The sequence below is a fragment of the Dasypus novemcinctus genome, chromosome 8, assembly GCF_030445035.2.
Source record: "Dasypus novemcinctus isolate mDasNov1 chromosome 8, mDasNov1.1.hap2, whole genome shotgun sequence".
Lineage (NCBI taxonomy): Eukaryota > Metazoa > Chordata > Mammalia > Cingulata > Dasypodidae > Dasypus > Dasypus novemcinctus.
This window is the reverse complement of record NC_080680.1, coordinates 16,893,683-16,910,368: the sequence shown is the minus strand read 5'-3', so window position 1 is coordinate 16,910,368 and position 16,686 is coordinate 16,893,683. Positions and strand designations below refer to the sequence as shown.

Below are 16,686 nucleotides of genomic sequence, written 5' to 3'. Positions count from 1 at the left end.
CCTGAGCCCGGTTTGGTGTTCTTGGCTTCAGACCTCTGCTGCACTTTTGCTCTTTCTAATTCTGTGCTTCTATTGGAAACCTGGAAGGCCACAGGAGAGGCACCCAGGGGGCCTAGCTGTTAGTGCAGCTGAGGGGAGCAGAGAAAGGAGGGAATGGAGGAGGGAGAGAGGAAAGAAGGGGAGAGGTGAAAGTGGTGGGGGAAGGGAGGGATCTCATCCCATGGGACAGTGGACCTGTGGTTCTGTGGGGATCATGTGCTGAGGAAACTAAAAACAAGAACTGAATCTTCCAAGCCAATGGATTTACAATGATTTTGTGGATTTATTGTCTTATTAATCAATGTGAATTTTGGTGTTTGCAAAAATGGCCCTACTTGGTTATCATATGGGCTTCCCTGGAGAAGAAAAAAGAAATGTATTTCCTTTAAAGAGGTAGTTATATAACAAATAGCATTCTTTTTTAAAAATTAAATATACTTGTCTACATAAAAGCCCTGAAAGTTTTAAAGCTAAAGCTGAACTGTCTGTCATCCTATCACATTTGTTTTATGCAAGTAGGATAGTCTTTCTCAACAAGCAGCCATAGCAAAGTCATGAATAAGATTTGCAGCTTGGTTTTTCCATCTGCTTGAATTCTACACTGAGTGTGGCCATTAAACAAATACTGCTGTTCCTGAATATTTGAGACAGCTTCTTGTCCTTTATTTTTTTGTGAAGTACTTAACATTTCTTAAAAACAAGGCTTTTTATTTTCAAATACGTTTAGATTTACAGAAGTTGCAAAATTTGTACAAAGTGTTGCTGTAGAGTCATTATCTTCTAATGTTAACTTACATAACTGCGGTACATAGATCAAAACTAAGAAATTAACATGAGTAGGATACTATTATCAAAACTAGAGACCTTATTTCAGTTTCTCCAATTTTTCCACTAATATCTCATTTCTGTTCCATGATCCAACCTGTCAGTCCCATGATTAAGTTATAAGGTGCAGGTGACCTTAACATAAGAGATTTGCTATGTGGGCTTCATTTACTCATATGAGCCCTTAAAAGTAGAAAGCTTTTTTATGCCTAATGGCAGAAGGGTAAGTCAGAGAGATCTGGAAACATTTGTTATGGAGCAACAGAAGTGAATGCAATTGGGACATTCAAACTTCTTGAAATCTCCACGGAGCAGTGGTTCTTGACAACTTTGAAACGTCTTGTTTGAAACCCTTTTGAAAATCTGATAGATGAAATGAACCATGATCCCACAAACATATGCATACCTACAAACAGCCAGAAATTTGTATCCATCTCAAGCAACAAATGAACTCACTGCAGATGATTTATGGGGCTCAAGTTAGGAATAACCTGAAAGTGGCTCAGTATATCTATTTTCTACTCTTCTGATACTGCAGTCTGGAAATATGCTCAATACCGGGAGGAGCATTACTGAACCTAATCATAAGGAAACAGGAAAATTCCAAACAAAGTATGTCCCAAGCTCTTCAAATATACCATTGTTGTGAAATACAAAGAAATGTTACACCTAAATATACAAGAAACAGAATGTAATGCATGACACTGAATTTTCTTTTGTTATAATGGGAGTTATTTGGAAAATTGGTAAAATATGAATAGCACCACAGATTTCTAGCATTTAATGTTAATTTCTTGATTTTGATAAATATTCTGTAATGTAATTCCTTGTTTATACAATATAGAGTGATGTTTTCAGGAGTAAAGGAGCACCTTATCTGCCACTTTTTCTTCCATACTTCAGGAAAACTGTGTATCTAAATCTGTCATCTATCACCTATCTATATATTTGATGGAAAGAAGGATGGAGCAAATGTCGTAAAATGTTAACACTTGGGGAAAGGTTAAAGGTTGTCTAAGAATATATATATTATTCTTGCAACTTTTCTCTAAGTCTGAAACCATGTAAAAATAAAAATTAGAAAAATAGGGCTCAGAAACAGATCCAAGGACACACATTTTATTACTGTTTATTGGCTAGATGAGGGAACTACTGAAATACCATGGATATTGTAGTCTTCATGGAATCAAACCCCTCCTGCAATTATGCAGTATCAGAAAGCTCTGCCTACCCTATCTCCTTCACAAAATGTAACCTTATTTTCAAAAGTCCAAGGACAGGCACTCATTTTTCCATCTTGGATTGAATACCTTTCACTGGAAAAATAAATGTGGAGGCAAGAGATGAAATGCTATTTGCTCATATGGGTTATGCCCCACGTCTGGGGCACAAAGACAGTACCTGTTACTAGACGAAAATAGGGAAAGACTACTGAGAAGTCTGTAATACCACTACAAATGGCAAATCATGTCACGAAATAAAGCACTCCAAATAAGTAGGAATGTGTGATAAAAACATAATGACAAAGAACTATTTATAGAATATTGCCAAAAGAAGCAATGTAAAGGGGTCAATGAATAAATCAACTTAATGCATTTCCTACATTTTTAGGGGAGACACATTCAACACCATGCTAAATTCTCAAAGGAGCCAACTTGTGCTGGCAATAGTACAGTTCACAAAGTCCAAATCCTTCTTTTACCTGATGCAACCTATTAAATAATTCAAGAAACCTGTTCCATAGCCCCTAAAATTTTCCTCAAAGGTTTCACAAAAATATTTGGATCGTAGGCTCACTCTAAATAATTCAAATATAAACAGGGTATATTTCTATAATTTTTCCAGGAAAATAACAAGGACATATTCCTAGATCATTGAGAAGAGGGATGGTTCTACCAGTAGGAAGAAAGGAGAGATGGGTCCTGGATAGCCAACAAACATTGCACCATTTTTCTCAAGTAAACTCAAGAAATCTTGATGATGACCATGACGATGGTAATACCAAAAGCAATAATGGCGGCAACAACAAACATTACATTTGTCAAGTGCCAGATATCCTTCCATTTCATTTAGAGGTAATTAATTTCTTTTATCTTCATAATTACCCTGGAAATGAAACATCATTTCCATTTTGCAGCTGAGGCAACTAAGGTGCAGTGTTTAAGTGACCTACCCAATGCTCATTTATTATCTGGGATTTGAGCACTGGTAGTATAGCTGCAAGTTTATTCTTTCATCCACTTTGTCATGCTGCCAATACTAGGAAGAACATAGTACACTAAATGAACTTCCATCATGGAAAAAAAAAAAAAAAGAATACATTTGTTATGAAGAATTAGTAGTTGCATAATCCAGCTTATGTAGTCACCTCAAGAATGTAGGAGACAAATATTTTTCTTACTAACAACCATTATTCACAGATGCACTCATAAATTCAATCAGGTTATTTTTCTAATTTTGACCTGTGTGCATAGGTATGAATGTATATATATGTTTATCTAAAATGTACTGCCAATGAGACAACAGAAAAGTATGAAGGAAATGCTGTTTGGCTTTTTGGAAAAGAAGTTCAATGACAACAGTCTAAGACACAAGGTTAGAAGGCAGCAGGAGAAAAAGAATGTGATATAGTACTTTTAAACTTTCAGAGACTTCCTATAAAGGTTTGTTAAACATGTATGTGGCAAATTGCACCTGTGTCAGAAGAGTTATTAAGCAAGGCATAATGTTACTATGACGATGTTGAATTTCAATACATATGTTAAATACCTTTTAGTGGCATGCACACATACATACTTACATAGATGAACAGTAGAAAAGAGAATATTCACATTCAATGCTGGTTTCTTCAAAGTATGCAATTTATTTCTTGATCTTTTAAAAGGCTTTTTTCCCCCTAGTGAATGCTATGAATCAATATGGTTATATTCCATTAAAGGTGTTGACATTACATGTAAAACGAGTTTTGATAAAAATCTCAGGATAAGAGTTATTTACATTTCTCCATTTTATAGATTGTTCGTTTAGAACTGTAAAAATCAATATCATTGGACAATTGAAAACTTTCACACATTCAAAATTCAAGAACAGATATTCAAGGAGAGATCATTTTCTTTTTGGTAATAGAATTCTTATGGGTTGAAATATTAGATTTCTCCACTGATATTTACCTGATTCATAATGAAGGATCATTCTGGGACAATACTTAGGATTTTGTCAGGGGTTTGTCCTGTGTGAATTTTTGAGTATACATTAGTTTACATGTCTTACAGAAGTAATATTTATAAGTTTTATTAACCGATGGTGCGTATATGTCAGTATGAAATACACCTAAACCTGCAGAAGTTCATTAGAAACAAGGTATTTCCTTATCCCACAAAGTTTACCTGTGTACACAGAGGAGAAAACTCCATTCCAGAGTCACTCTCGGACTTTGGCTCATTTCATCTTTTACTCTCCCATCATCTGTGCAGGAGCCCAATGATTTCCCAGAGGAGACTCTCCTTTCCACTGACAAGGATCAGGAGAAAGCACTGAAATTTTGAAAGCTTTCTTTAATGAGACATGTCACCAATTCCTACATTCCAGCAGTCAAAGGTCAGTGACATGATCCCAATTGAAAGAGTGGCTGGGAAACTGAGATTTGATGTGCCACTAGGGAAAAGAGGAAATGGTTACTGGAGGACAAATAATATTCATTATATGACATATGGGATTATCCCTGTGTAATTGAGCAATGATATACTAAAGCAGGAGTTCTTAACAAGGGGTCTGTGAGCTTGAATTGAAATTTTAAAAAGCATTATTCTTGGTACATGTTGGAGAGGGTGTGATATATTTATTAAATAATACACAGTATAATGTGGACTTAGTAAGGAGTCTGTGGTTTTCACCTGATTGGCAAAGGGGTGTATGGAACAAAAAAAGGTTAAGAATCCCTGTACTAAAGGACTTTCCATATTCATTACCTTCACAGAGTCTCCTTCTTGTGTGTTTTGATATACTAAGGGGTCCACACTCAATGCATTTTCTGCTTACTGAGAAAGTTGACTTTTGGCTTAGGGTTACCACCCATTTATTACATTTTAGGGTTTTTCACCAGGTGCTTTCTCTGATAATGAATATTTCATTAATCTTGGCATGAAGTGTTCAATTATTACTTCCTCAGAATTTTTCCTGAAAAATTTCTGTGAGTTTCCTGAAGATTGGTTTCTTTCTTAGGTGAATTATCTGGTATCCAATGAGGACCATGCTCTCACTGAAAGACTGTTCATGTAAAATATATTTCAAGAATTTCACTCCTATGTAAAGTTGTCTGATATTTAAAGAAGGCTGATATTTTGCAGAAGAACTTCCAAAGTTTAATTTTTAAGGATTTCTTTTCTGTTCATATACTCTGGTGTTTCGTGAGGTTTTATTTCCAACTCAGAGTTTTCCCATCTTATTTACATTCATATGTTTAATCCCCTGTATGGGATTTCTGATGTTCTCTAAGGCTTGATTTCTGGCTGAAAGTTTTCCAACATTCATCACATTTGTAGGGTTTCTCCCCTGTGTGAGTCCTCTGATGTACTCTGAGGTTTGATTTCTGGCTAAAAGATTCTCCACACTGGTTACAATTATAGGGTTTCTCTCCTGTGTGAGTTCTTTGGTGTTTTCTTAAGACTGAATTCTCACTGAAAGCTTTTCCACACTCATTACATTCATAGGGTTTCTCCCCTGTGTGTGTTCTCTGATGTCCTCTGAGATTTGATTTCTGCCTAAAAGATTTCCCACATTCATCACATTTATATGGTTTCTCTCCTGTGTGAGTTCTCTGGTGTACTCTGAGATTTGATTTCTGGCTGAAAGATTCTCCACACTGATTACAACTATAGGGTTTCTCCCCTGTGTGAATTCTGTTATGTCCTCTGAGCTGTGATTTCTGACCAAATGCTTTTCCACACTGATTACATTTATAGGGTTTCTCTCCTGTGTGAGTTCTATGATGTTTTCTTAGACCTGACTTCAGTTTGAAAGCTTTCCCACATTGATCGCATTTATATGGTCTTTCCCCTGTGTGTGTTCTCTGATGATTCTTTAGGCCTGATATATGACTGAAAGATTTCTCACATTCATTACATTCAAAGGGTTTCTCTCCTGTGTGTGTCCTCTGATGTACTATAAGGATTGACTTATAATTGAAAGATTTCCCACATTCATTGCATTCAAAGGGTTTCTCCCCTGTGTGAGTTCTCTGATGGATCCTTAGACCTGACTTTGCACTGAAAGCTTTCTCACATCCATCACATTTATAGGGTTTCTCTCCTGTGTGAGTTCTCTGGTGTTTCTTTAGCCGTGACTTCTCACTGAAAGCCTTCCCACATTCAGGACATTCATAGGGCTTTGCCTGTGGTGGACTTCTCAGAGGCTGAACTGGGCATGAATTCATAGAGTAGAGTTTTCCAAATTCCTTGCATTCATAGGGTTTTGCCCTTATGTGATTTCTCTGATGTACACTGAATGCTGACTGGTAGCTCAAGGTCTCTCTACATGTATTATAATCCAAGGATTTCTCTGCTGTGTCAGTTTTCTGATGTACTGAAAGGGCTAAACCATGGCTGAAACTTTTTCTATATTGAAGTGGTTTCACCTCTATAAGAATTCTTTCATGCTCTCTAGAGTGTGATTTTTGGCTTAAATTTTTCCACTCTTTATCAATTCTTAGAAGCTGAGTAATAGTATTGAAATTGCTCCCATTTTCATTACATTTACAGTCATTAAATTCATAGTGATTCTTATCCTGTTTAGGAAAGTTCTGAGAGAAAAAAAGAGTAGATTTATCACAAAGGTTTTTCCCATATTCCTGGTATTTATAAGATTTCACTTTTGTATGGGTACTCTTCGATGCAACGAGGGCAGCCTTCTCAAGGAAAGCTTTTCCACATTCAGTATACTCAAAAGCATGCCCCAAATTCTGAATTGTCTGATTCTGAATAACTTCCTCCTTATGAATGAAGGCATTCACATTTTTATTATAATGGAAACATTTCTTTCCAGTATTAGTCCTGCCATTGTTAATATCGAGGAGCCATTTTTCACATACATTAAACTCATTAGCCTTCTCTCTTGAATACTGACAGTGTGAGACAAATGGGTTTATACCAAGGTAAGTAGGTCCTTCAATGTCACATTTACAAGGCATTCTTGAAGAAAAAATATTTATGCCCAGATTACACAGTGCTCCTGAGATGTTCTCTTGCTCTGTAGTCAATATTTTGTTGGTGAATAAAACTTGCCGCCAGTGTTTGGCTTGGTTTTCTGGGCTCTTTTCTATGGATTCCTCATGTTGACAGTGTTCTGAAAATCAGAAAATTAAAAATACTTTACGATGCTTAGCACACTTATGAAATAGGGTTTATATACATAAGCACTATTATCTATTTGACTCCTTGATTTCTGACCCACTCTCCAAATAGAAAAGTAATTCCAAATGTTTATTCCCTAGATTCCTTTTATTTTTAAAAATAAGACATGCATGAGAAAATCTTTATGTAATGGAAAAAGGGACAGGCATGAAGAAATGACTATCATATGTATTTTGCATTTTAATATATAATTTTCAAAATCAGTCATATGCTTCCTTTAGAATTCCTTTTTCCATTCTATATATGAACACCAAAATAAATTTATAATGGCACCAATTTCCTCTTGTCATAGGCCATGCTTCGATTCTTTCTGTACCATCATTCACAGGAACACAGATGTATAAGTTAAAGTATAAAACTGATGTGTAAGTACTTAATTTTTCCATCTGTATTGAATTCACTGCTCTATCCTGGCATAATCATATACTATATATATGTTATCATTATATATTATTATAGAATTATATCAAGTACCTGCATCTATAATATCAAGGCTATCCAATGACTCTGTCTTGACCATCAAATCTTAACATTCCTCCTTTCAATTTGCTCATTCATTTACCCTGAACCAGTTTTGCTACAGTCTAATTCTTAATGCAGCTTTCCATCTACTTTTCAACATTTCTAGTTTTCACTGACTGTGAGAACCTTAAGGACCATGTTTCAACATGATACAAGGAACTTTACAAATAGCTTCTATATTTATTTATCACAGATTTCTTACATATATTTTATATCAATTCCCTGCTGCAACCCACATTCCATGCAACAAATTGTCAGGCCTATGCTAAAAGCATTTTAAGGTCTTGAGTCTACTCCCTAGGTACCAAGAGATGAAAGATTTAAGAGGCATGATTCTGAAAATGCAAGTTTTATACTAAATGCATGTTTATTATGTGTTCTGGCTACCATAACACTAATCCTCATTAATCTTGCTCTAGTCTTTTTTTTTTTTAAGATTTCTTTCTTTATTTCTCTCCCCTTCCCCCTCCCCCCAGCCCCAGTTGTCTGTTCTCTGTGTCTATTTGCTGCATGTTCTTTGTCCGCTTCTGTTGTTGTCAGCAGCACAGGAATCTGTGTTTCTTTTTGTTGCATCATCTTGCTGTGTCAGCTCTCCATGTGTGCGGCACCATTCTTGGGCAGGCTGCACTTTCTGTCACGCTGGGTGGCTCTCCTTACGGGGTGCACTCCTTGTGCATGGGGCTCCCCTACGCGGGGGACACCCGTGTGGCAGGGCACTCCTTGCGCGCATCAGCACTGTGCATGGGCCAGCTCCACATGGGTCAAGGAGGCCCAGGGTTTGAACCATGGACCTCCCATGTGGTAGGTGGACGCCCTAACCACTGGGCCAAGTCTGCTTCCCTCTGCTCTAGTCTTGACAGGCTATTGAACCCCACTAAATGGTTCATTTCCAACAATAACATTACATTCATATTCTTTCCTTAGTTATCCTGCATTCCAGCCTTAGAACTTAAAATCTAGATGTATTTCAGAGCCAGGCTATTTTTCCAAAGGTTAACAATAATGTTTTTTTAAGAAAGGTTTCTTATATCATCCCATGAATTTAAGCACCATTTGTTTTAAAATCTGAAAGTAGTTATTGTCTGTATCTTTCATTTTTCCAGTGGCTACAGGAGAGAACTCATGTATCAGAGACACAAGATTTTTAAGCAAATTACCATCACTGACATCAACATGCATCTTAAAATGGACAGCATGTTCACAGTTAAGTGGCCACCAATTTCCCTTGGTTGTGCCTTAAATAATGGCTCACCTTTTAATGAACAGCAATTTATATGATATAAAATGTATTTTTTAAAACTTTGCTTTCCTTTCCAAAAAACAACATTCATTCTGATTTCACTGCATTCATCTGTAACATAAATTAAATCAGTGACCCTTAAAAAGCAGTGAGCCAGGGAGCAGGTGTAGCTCAGTGGTTGAGTACCTGCTTCCCATGTACAAGGTCCCTGAGTCAATAAAAATAACTTTCAAAAAAAAGCAGTGAAGCACATAATGACCCAGAGAGCTCTTTCACATATATGGCTCAGACCTAGTACAAACTTCATGGCTGTCCATTATTGGAGGAGAAAAAATGTAGAAGAAACAAAGTGAGAGGGGATGAACAGAGGATTTTGATTCATGAGAGAAAATTTAGTCTTATTTTTACTCTATTGAGAATAAATGGTAGATATACTCCAGTAGAGAACCCTGAAGGTACAGGAAATGCTGCATTAGAGAAGAAGTGGGAAAATATAATGTGGTGGTTAACAAAAAAAGCAAAAAACCTTAAATCTGAAGGCGGATCAGGCAATGAGGAACTTGCTGTATAAGATGAGGTGCAGAGCACAGAGGACAGAGCCTTCAGACAGAGACACTACAGGAGGAGAAAGAGCCTGCGAATCAAAATTCATTCACTCAAGAAATAGTCCCTGGAAGCCTATTATATACCTTATTGTGTTCCAGGCACTGGAGAAGCAACTTTAAACCAGTCTCACTAGGTGCAAAGAAGAGCTGATGAGTGCTTTGGAGAAAACATAAAGGAAGGGAGTAACTAGACTGCCTGAGATGAGGGATATCTTTTTTTTTTGAGGTACCAGGGCTGGGGATTGAACCTAGGACTTGTATGTGAGAAGCCGGCACTCAACTACTAAGCTACACTGACTTTCCTGGAGTTGGTTTCCTCATTTTTTTTTTTTTAGGAGGTACTGGGACCTCATACATGGGAAGCAGGCACTTACCCACTTGAGCTACATCTGCTTCCCAAAGGATATCATTTTAAACAGGAGGTCATGCTCAGAAGTAGATACTGTTAACAAAAGATTTCTTTATCTATTACAGAAGCAAAGTTTTTGTGGGGTACATTGTAGTAAATATCATCTCTCATTGGTTTGTCTCCTAAATTTTCAGAAATATAAAAATAATATAAACGTGCATAAAATTCTTCTATGCATTTCAAAAGCTGGCAGAGGGTTAACAACTATGTAACCACCATTCAAGCCAAGAAAATGACTAGCAACAAGAAATCCCAGGAATTCCTTCATGAGTAAAACTTCCTTCATGCTTATAGGTCACTTCTCTCATTAACTTTATAGCAATTGTTTCCTTACCTTTCTTTATATTTTACAGCCTATATATGCAACTCAAAAATAACTTAAATTAGTTGCTTCACATAAATGGAATCATACAGCCTACTATATTCATTGTTGTCTTGCTTCTGTGCTAAACATTGTGAAGCTGATCCATTATTTCCTGGTAGCCATAGTTTGGTATATTCCCTTTGTGGTATAATATTATTATTTTCAATAAATGCCCCACATTTTTTGCTCCATTCAACTGTGGGTGGGTATTAGGCTTGTTTTCATTTTGAAATGCAATTTTCAAATGCTTCCTGTGTAGCAGAGCAACACATCTTTCTCAAGCATATATAAGAGAGGACAAGAGTTGTCAGATATGGGGTATGCATACATTTGCCTTCACTCAATAATGCCCACTGATTTCAGAAGTGATTGCACCAGTTTCAATTCCACAGCAGTGATAAGTCTCTGATGCTCCACATCCACATCAATTCCTGATGCTGTCAGACCCTTCATTTCTGTCAATCTTATACAGAAACAACTGTGTAGTGGTATTAAGCTATAGTTTCATTTTGTACTTCTTTCATAACTAATCAGATTAAATTCCATTTTTCATGCTTACTGGACACTTGGATTTCCATTAGAGAAGCTCCTTATTAACTATTTTGTCCATGTTTATGATGGGCTGCATGATTTTGTCCTCATAGATTTGCAGAACTTCTGCTATGTTGTGCTCTGACCTTTACCTTTTTGTGATAAAAATTCTGAATTTTAATATCATCCAGTTTATTGATCTTTTCTCATATAATAAATGATTTTCTGGTCTTAAATTGTTCCTCTCCAATGTAATAAAAATGTACTCCCATATTTTATTCTAAAATATTTACAATTTTGTCTCTTAAAATTCAACCTTTCATCTATCCAAATTGACTTTTCTGGTAGGGTATAAAGCAGTAGCAAAATGTCAGTTTTCATATTAATGACTTTGAAATACTCTGCAGTATCATCTTTTTCATAAATCAAGTGTCATTAAAGCACATATTTGTTTCTGTGCTTACTATTCTGTTTCACTGGTCTATTTAATGATCTTTGTACTGTATCAATTCATACTGGTTACATGAGCTTTATAATATACCTTCATGTCTGTGATAGAAAGTCCTCCCACCTTATTTTTGTTCTTTTTCAAATATCCTTTACCAATTTAGGCTGTGTTATTCATGTGGCTTTATTTGCAAGTAGTGTAAATACATACATAAGGGCATGGCTGTGTTCCAATAAAATGTTAACAATCCAGACAGAGGCAGGATTTTACCTAAGTGCTATAGTTTCCCAAGCACCATTCTACAGTCTCAGTTTTTGGCTACTGACTCTGGTATGAAATTAGTGTAAATTAAGGTTTACTCTGCTAATGTATTTTTATTTCTCCTTATTTCTTGTAGTTTTTTTGTTTTGAGAATCTTAATGATAACTTATTTAGTGCATACTTATTCGAAGCTTTTATACCTCATTTTTAAATTATCTTCTTTAGCATTATCAAAATGCCCTTTTCCTGATCTGTTTTTTGACCCAAATTGAACCTTAGGTAGAAGTTACATAAATCAACCCTGAATCATTTTTATATTTATTGGTATAACAACTCATTACTATATTTCAAACTTCTGAAATTAAATTTTGGGTGTATCTCTTTGATAATAATCCTATAGCATTTTCCCTTGATAACTGACTTTAATTCACTTACCTTTGTTGATAGGGCAGATATGTTTGTCTTGCTTTATGTTACACTGTATATTTGCACAGCTTTTGTGCAAAAAAGAGTTAACATAGCAAGTTTGAGACTACTATCTTTAAGTAAAGTCTGTCTGCAATGTTGGTCCTTGGCTGGCATCTGGAAACTTAGATTTCAAGAGGTTTCCAACTTTCCCAGAACCAGTTAAGAATGGCTCACTGTGCCAAAACTGAAATAAACTATGTGATTTATACTGAAGACCTCTTTTCCTTCTGAGTCCAGAATTTTGGGAGATGCTAGATACAGGCTGCCTACATAACTAGCACCCAATTAGAACTCTGGGCCCTGAATCTCTAATGAGCTCCCCTGGTAGACAACATTTCATGCATGCTGTCGCAACTTATTCCTTAGGAAATTAAACATGTCCTGAAAGACTACACTGGTGGAGGACACTTGGAAGCTTGTGACTAGTTTCCTCTGGCCTTCACCTCATGTGCCTTTCCCTTTTAATGATTTTGCTTTGTATCCTTTCACTGTGAAGATCGTAGCCATAAATATGACTACATTTGAGATCTATGAGTCTCCCTTATGAATCTTAAAATGTTGGGGAGGTCCTGGAACCCTGATACATCTTTCTAAAAAAATATTTCTAGGAATTTTGCTGTGGTAAGTATAGTTATTTTCTAATAATTAGGAAGGTTGTATTTGGTTCCAATAGTTATAAGTATAATATGTAATTCCTAAATTACTTATATATTTACATACTTTCCAGTAATTCCCTATTAAATAATAAGATTGCTTCCACTCTTTCCAATCTTTCACTCCCAATTGAGGTGGGTTAATAACATTTATTAATTCTGATATTTTTACATTAAATACATAACCACACTTAATTTTTCAGCTAAAAATATACTCAGCTCCCATATTTTCAATATGGGAAATCAACATGCATATATTCCATTCTTTTTCTTAGATCTTTCTTCCACATCTTATTAGATATTTTATTTCTAAAATTCCAAAGGTAAAGAACCCTACAAAGAGAGTGCTGAAAAATATTTCAAACTGCCCACCTTTAACTAATCACATTAGGTCTAATTTCTTTAAATATTATCTACTGCCAATACTAAATAACTTACCTGCATGGTTCCTATTTGGAAATCCTTCCTCTAATAACCAAGCATCTTCTTGTTCCAATGTGAAGATCAGTTTTGGTTTTGTAAAGCAGTACCCTGTGAATGGGAAATGACTCAGAACTTGAGTGAGCTGCATGGGTTTCACTGTCTTTGAATTTAAAGGAAGGCACAGCTTAAGAAGCTGCATGCTAAACATGCTCATTTGACCCTTTATGAGAATGACAACAGAAAACATTTTCTTCTATTGAAAAAGAACCAATCTCCTTAACTCTAAATCATAAACCTAAATACTTTAAAAGGATTTCCAGGAAACTTCTGTTTCTGGCCACGATGAAGGAAAAGGAACTGATTTACTGTTCCATATCAGACATCTAGAAAACCATATAAAGTATATGGAAGGATAGCTTTTAGGCAGAGGGTTCTCGAAACTAGGGAAACAAATAATGTGAGGCCTTTAATTATCAGAGATTACTGCTAAATAGTTAACACATACACACAAAGGACTACCATAGTAGAACCTGGCAGACTCAGTCAGTGAAGATATAATAGAATTGGAGGTTTATGAAAGACATGGCAACTTTTGTGGGACAAAATGAAAGAGAAGAAAAGAGTGGTTCTGAGAGGGTGAATCTTAAGAGATCCACAGAAGGGTCTCCTTGAGTCTTTGGCTGGGTACTGACTTGGACATGCATGTAAGGAAATTACCCAAGGTTGGGGAAAGAACTACTGGAAAGGAGTAGACTGAAAAATCAATGAAGCACATATTTGGGATATTTCTGATTTTGTCAGCCAAGACTGAAAGTCCTCCTAATACATGGAAGACTGCGTAGAAAAACCAGAAGGGAACTGCTTAATTAGTACTAGACTAAAGTGAGCTCTGAATCCAACATAACAAAGTTTAAAAGCAAATCTTGAAAGGACCAAAGTAATTCCAGGTATCTTAATTGCACTGCATAAATAGCCCCCAAATATTAAAAAAAAAATACCAGAAGTCCCAGCACTCTACAAAACTAAAATTCACAACATTAAGCACCCAATCAAAAATTACCAGGTAAGAATAAAAGCAGCTCTTAACAAGGATAAAAACCAACAAAGAGCAACTGAATGAGAAGTGACACAGGATAGAATCAGCAGCTGGGGTCATTAAAATAGCTATAAACTCCATGTATTTAAGAAGATAGAGAAAACCATGAACATGATGAGAAGAGAAATAAAAGTTGTAAAAAGTTCTAAATTTAAATTCTAGATAAAAAAATTAAATATCTGAAATGAGAAAACAAACAAACCAGAAACGACTGGATAGGATTATTAACAGTAGACACTACATAAGGAAAGATAAATGGCATCAGCAGCTTGGCGACTTTATAAACAGAGCATCTATCCTGTGGGATAACATCAGACACTCCAACATATGTATGAATGGGATTCTAGAAGGAAAACAGGAAGATGGAAGAAAACATTGGAAGAAACATTGGCCAAATGTTCCAATTCTGACAAAGTATATAAACCCACAGATATAAAAAAGAATGAATTCCAAGCTGAAGAAACATGAAGAAAATTGCACTATTGTATATTAAAATCAAATTGCTAAAAACTGGTGATAAAGATAAAATCTTAACCAGATAGAAAAAAAGACATATGTACAGAAGGAAAAAGAAAATGAAACCAACTTTTTGTGAGAAATTATGCAACCCAGAAGAAAATGAAGTGACACTTTTAAAAACTGAATGAAAAAAATTAACCTAGGTATAGATTTCTATACCTAGCAAATATAAGATATTTTCAGATAAACAAATGCTGAAAGTATTTCACACCACCTCACATGTATTACGAAAAAAGTTAAATTCTTCAGAGAGAAGAAAAATGATACCAGAAGGAAATTTAGATCTACACAAAGAAAGAAAGAACACCATAAACTGGAAACCTGAGGATAATTTTAGAACTCTTTTAAAAAGGCAATTGAAAATTGCAAATAAAAACAATAGGTCAGTGCTGTGATGACTGCCGTGCAGGTGCACTAATGGCTGAGCTGTGGCGAGTAGCACAGATGGACAGCCGGGCTCCAGACGTGGCTCCTGACTCCCAGAACCTTTATATTTAAAGTACACAGTAAATGCTGGCAAGCTGAGGTTGAGTCCAAATGAGGAAGTTTTTATCTTGAAGGAAGATTATGAAAGAAGACAAAAACTAAGATTGCTAGAGGTTTGAAAACAAGAAAGGGATCTCACCTTACAGATAAAAGAAGACATAAAACAGGAGAAATCAGCAATTCACTCATTTGGCAGAGGTAAGGGCAGAATGGGAAGAAACATAGATCCAGAAAATTAGGACTTGGAAAAACTGTATTTGGCAAGTTTAAGAAATGTGGCAGAGGGACTTCGACAGGCCAAAGAAAATGAACGTCATTTGGATGCTCTGGCATGGTGGGCAGCAGAAAGGAAAGGAAGAACAGAAGTGAGGCATAATAAGGTCCTGAAAGAAACACCAAAAAGAAATATTACTGAAACAAAAAAACTGGCATATAAGCTCGAAAGAAAACACTGCTTGTGGAAGAAGAGAGATCTGCAAAAATAACAAGTCTGCTACCTCCTCCCCCATCTCTTTTTGAGATGAATATTTTGGTATAAAGAAGAACTAAGTTATGGTAATTTTTCTTTATTCTTAGGATTCAGTAGAGTAAAAATAACCATCATTTTTTAAACTCAATTTTAACTGCACATCTAACGTATGAATTGGATGGTCCAAGGAATTGGGGGGAGGCTTGGAGGAGAGCAGGTAAACATGGGAGATTGTTGGGTATATAGTTGAAACTATAATGTTGAGAAAACTCTTTAGAAAATATAATAAGGAATGGTTGCTGGTTTAAGGTGTTTAACGGGGGGCATCTGGCACAGGGTCCACCTGAGGCAGGCTTCTAGGGAGTGTGTAAGTGCTCATCTTGTCATAGTGTGTTATATCAGTGGGTGGAGAGCCATACAGTGAGCAGGAAGGTGTTATACGCCCATCCTGGGGAGGCCTGATGTTCTCAAACAGAGGGGAAGGTGTCTCCAGAGAGCATGGGTGGCTCCCAATGAGGGAGGACAGAATTGTGTCAAATCCTCAAAATTGTTGCAAGTATCTATAAATCTTGTCCTTCAAACAGTGAAGCTTGGTTGTCACTGTGGGCCCCAAGGGGAGGGGGAGAGAGGAATAAGGGGTAACTGGGAGCATTGGAAGTGTTCTGCATGATCCTGCAATGATGGATACAGACCATGTTAAATTTCCCCCAAATTTATAAAAAGTGTATAGTCTAAAATATAAACCACAATGTAAACCACAATGTAATAAAAAATTTATAGAAGTGTACGGTCTAAAATGTAAACCATAATGTAAACCATAATGGAACAATGGTTAGTAGCTATGTTTCAATATCTGTACAAAAGTTGCAGCAAATGTAACATCCACATGTGAAAAGATCATTGCTGGGGAAGGGGTAAAAG

At 36.1% G+C, this 16,686-nt stretch overlaps 1 protein-coding gene and 1 long non-coding RNA gene across 6 annotated transcripts in view; one reads left to right on the top strand and one right to left on the bottom strand.

Annotated features, from left to right (window-relative positions):
* Nucleotides 1-3,707: 3,707 nt before the first annotated feature.
* The window catches only part of ZNF782 (zinc finger protein 782), a 30,881-nt gene continuing 17,902 nt past the window's right edge, over nucleotides 3,708-16,686 (bottom strand). For 3 of the 5 annotated variants that reach the window (XM_058301497.1, XM_071216601.1, XM_058301496.2), the window contains 2 exons: nucleotides 13,211-13,303; nucleotides 3,708-7,203 (listed from right to left, as the gene is read on the bottom strand). In XM_058301497.1, coding sequence (XP_058157480.1) covers nucleotides 5,324-7,203; nucleotides 13,211-13,303 — 1,973 coding nt within the window. In that variant the 3' untranslated portion in view covers nucleotides 3,708-5,323. The remainder of the gene's footprint in view (nucleotides 7,204-13,210; nucleotides 13,304-16,686) is intronic. The other 2 variants (XM_058301499.2, XM_058301498.2) reach the window with 1 other exon arrangement.
* LOC131279411 (uncharacterized) lies at nucleotides 4,379-8,975 on the top strand. Its single transcript, XR_009186741.2, has 3 exons — nucleotides 4,379-4,461; nucleotides 7,564-7,636; nucleotides 8,897-8,975. It is a non-coding gene; the product is annotated as an uncharacterized lncRNA (long non-coding RNA).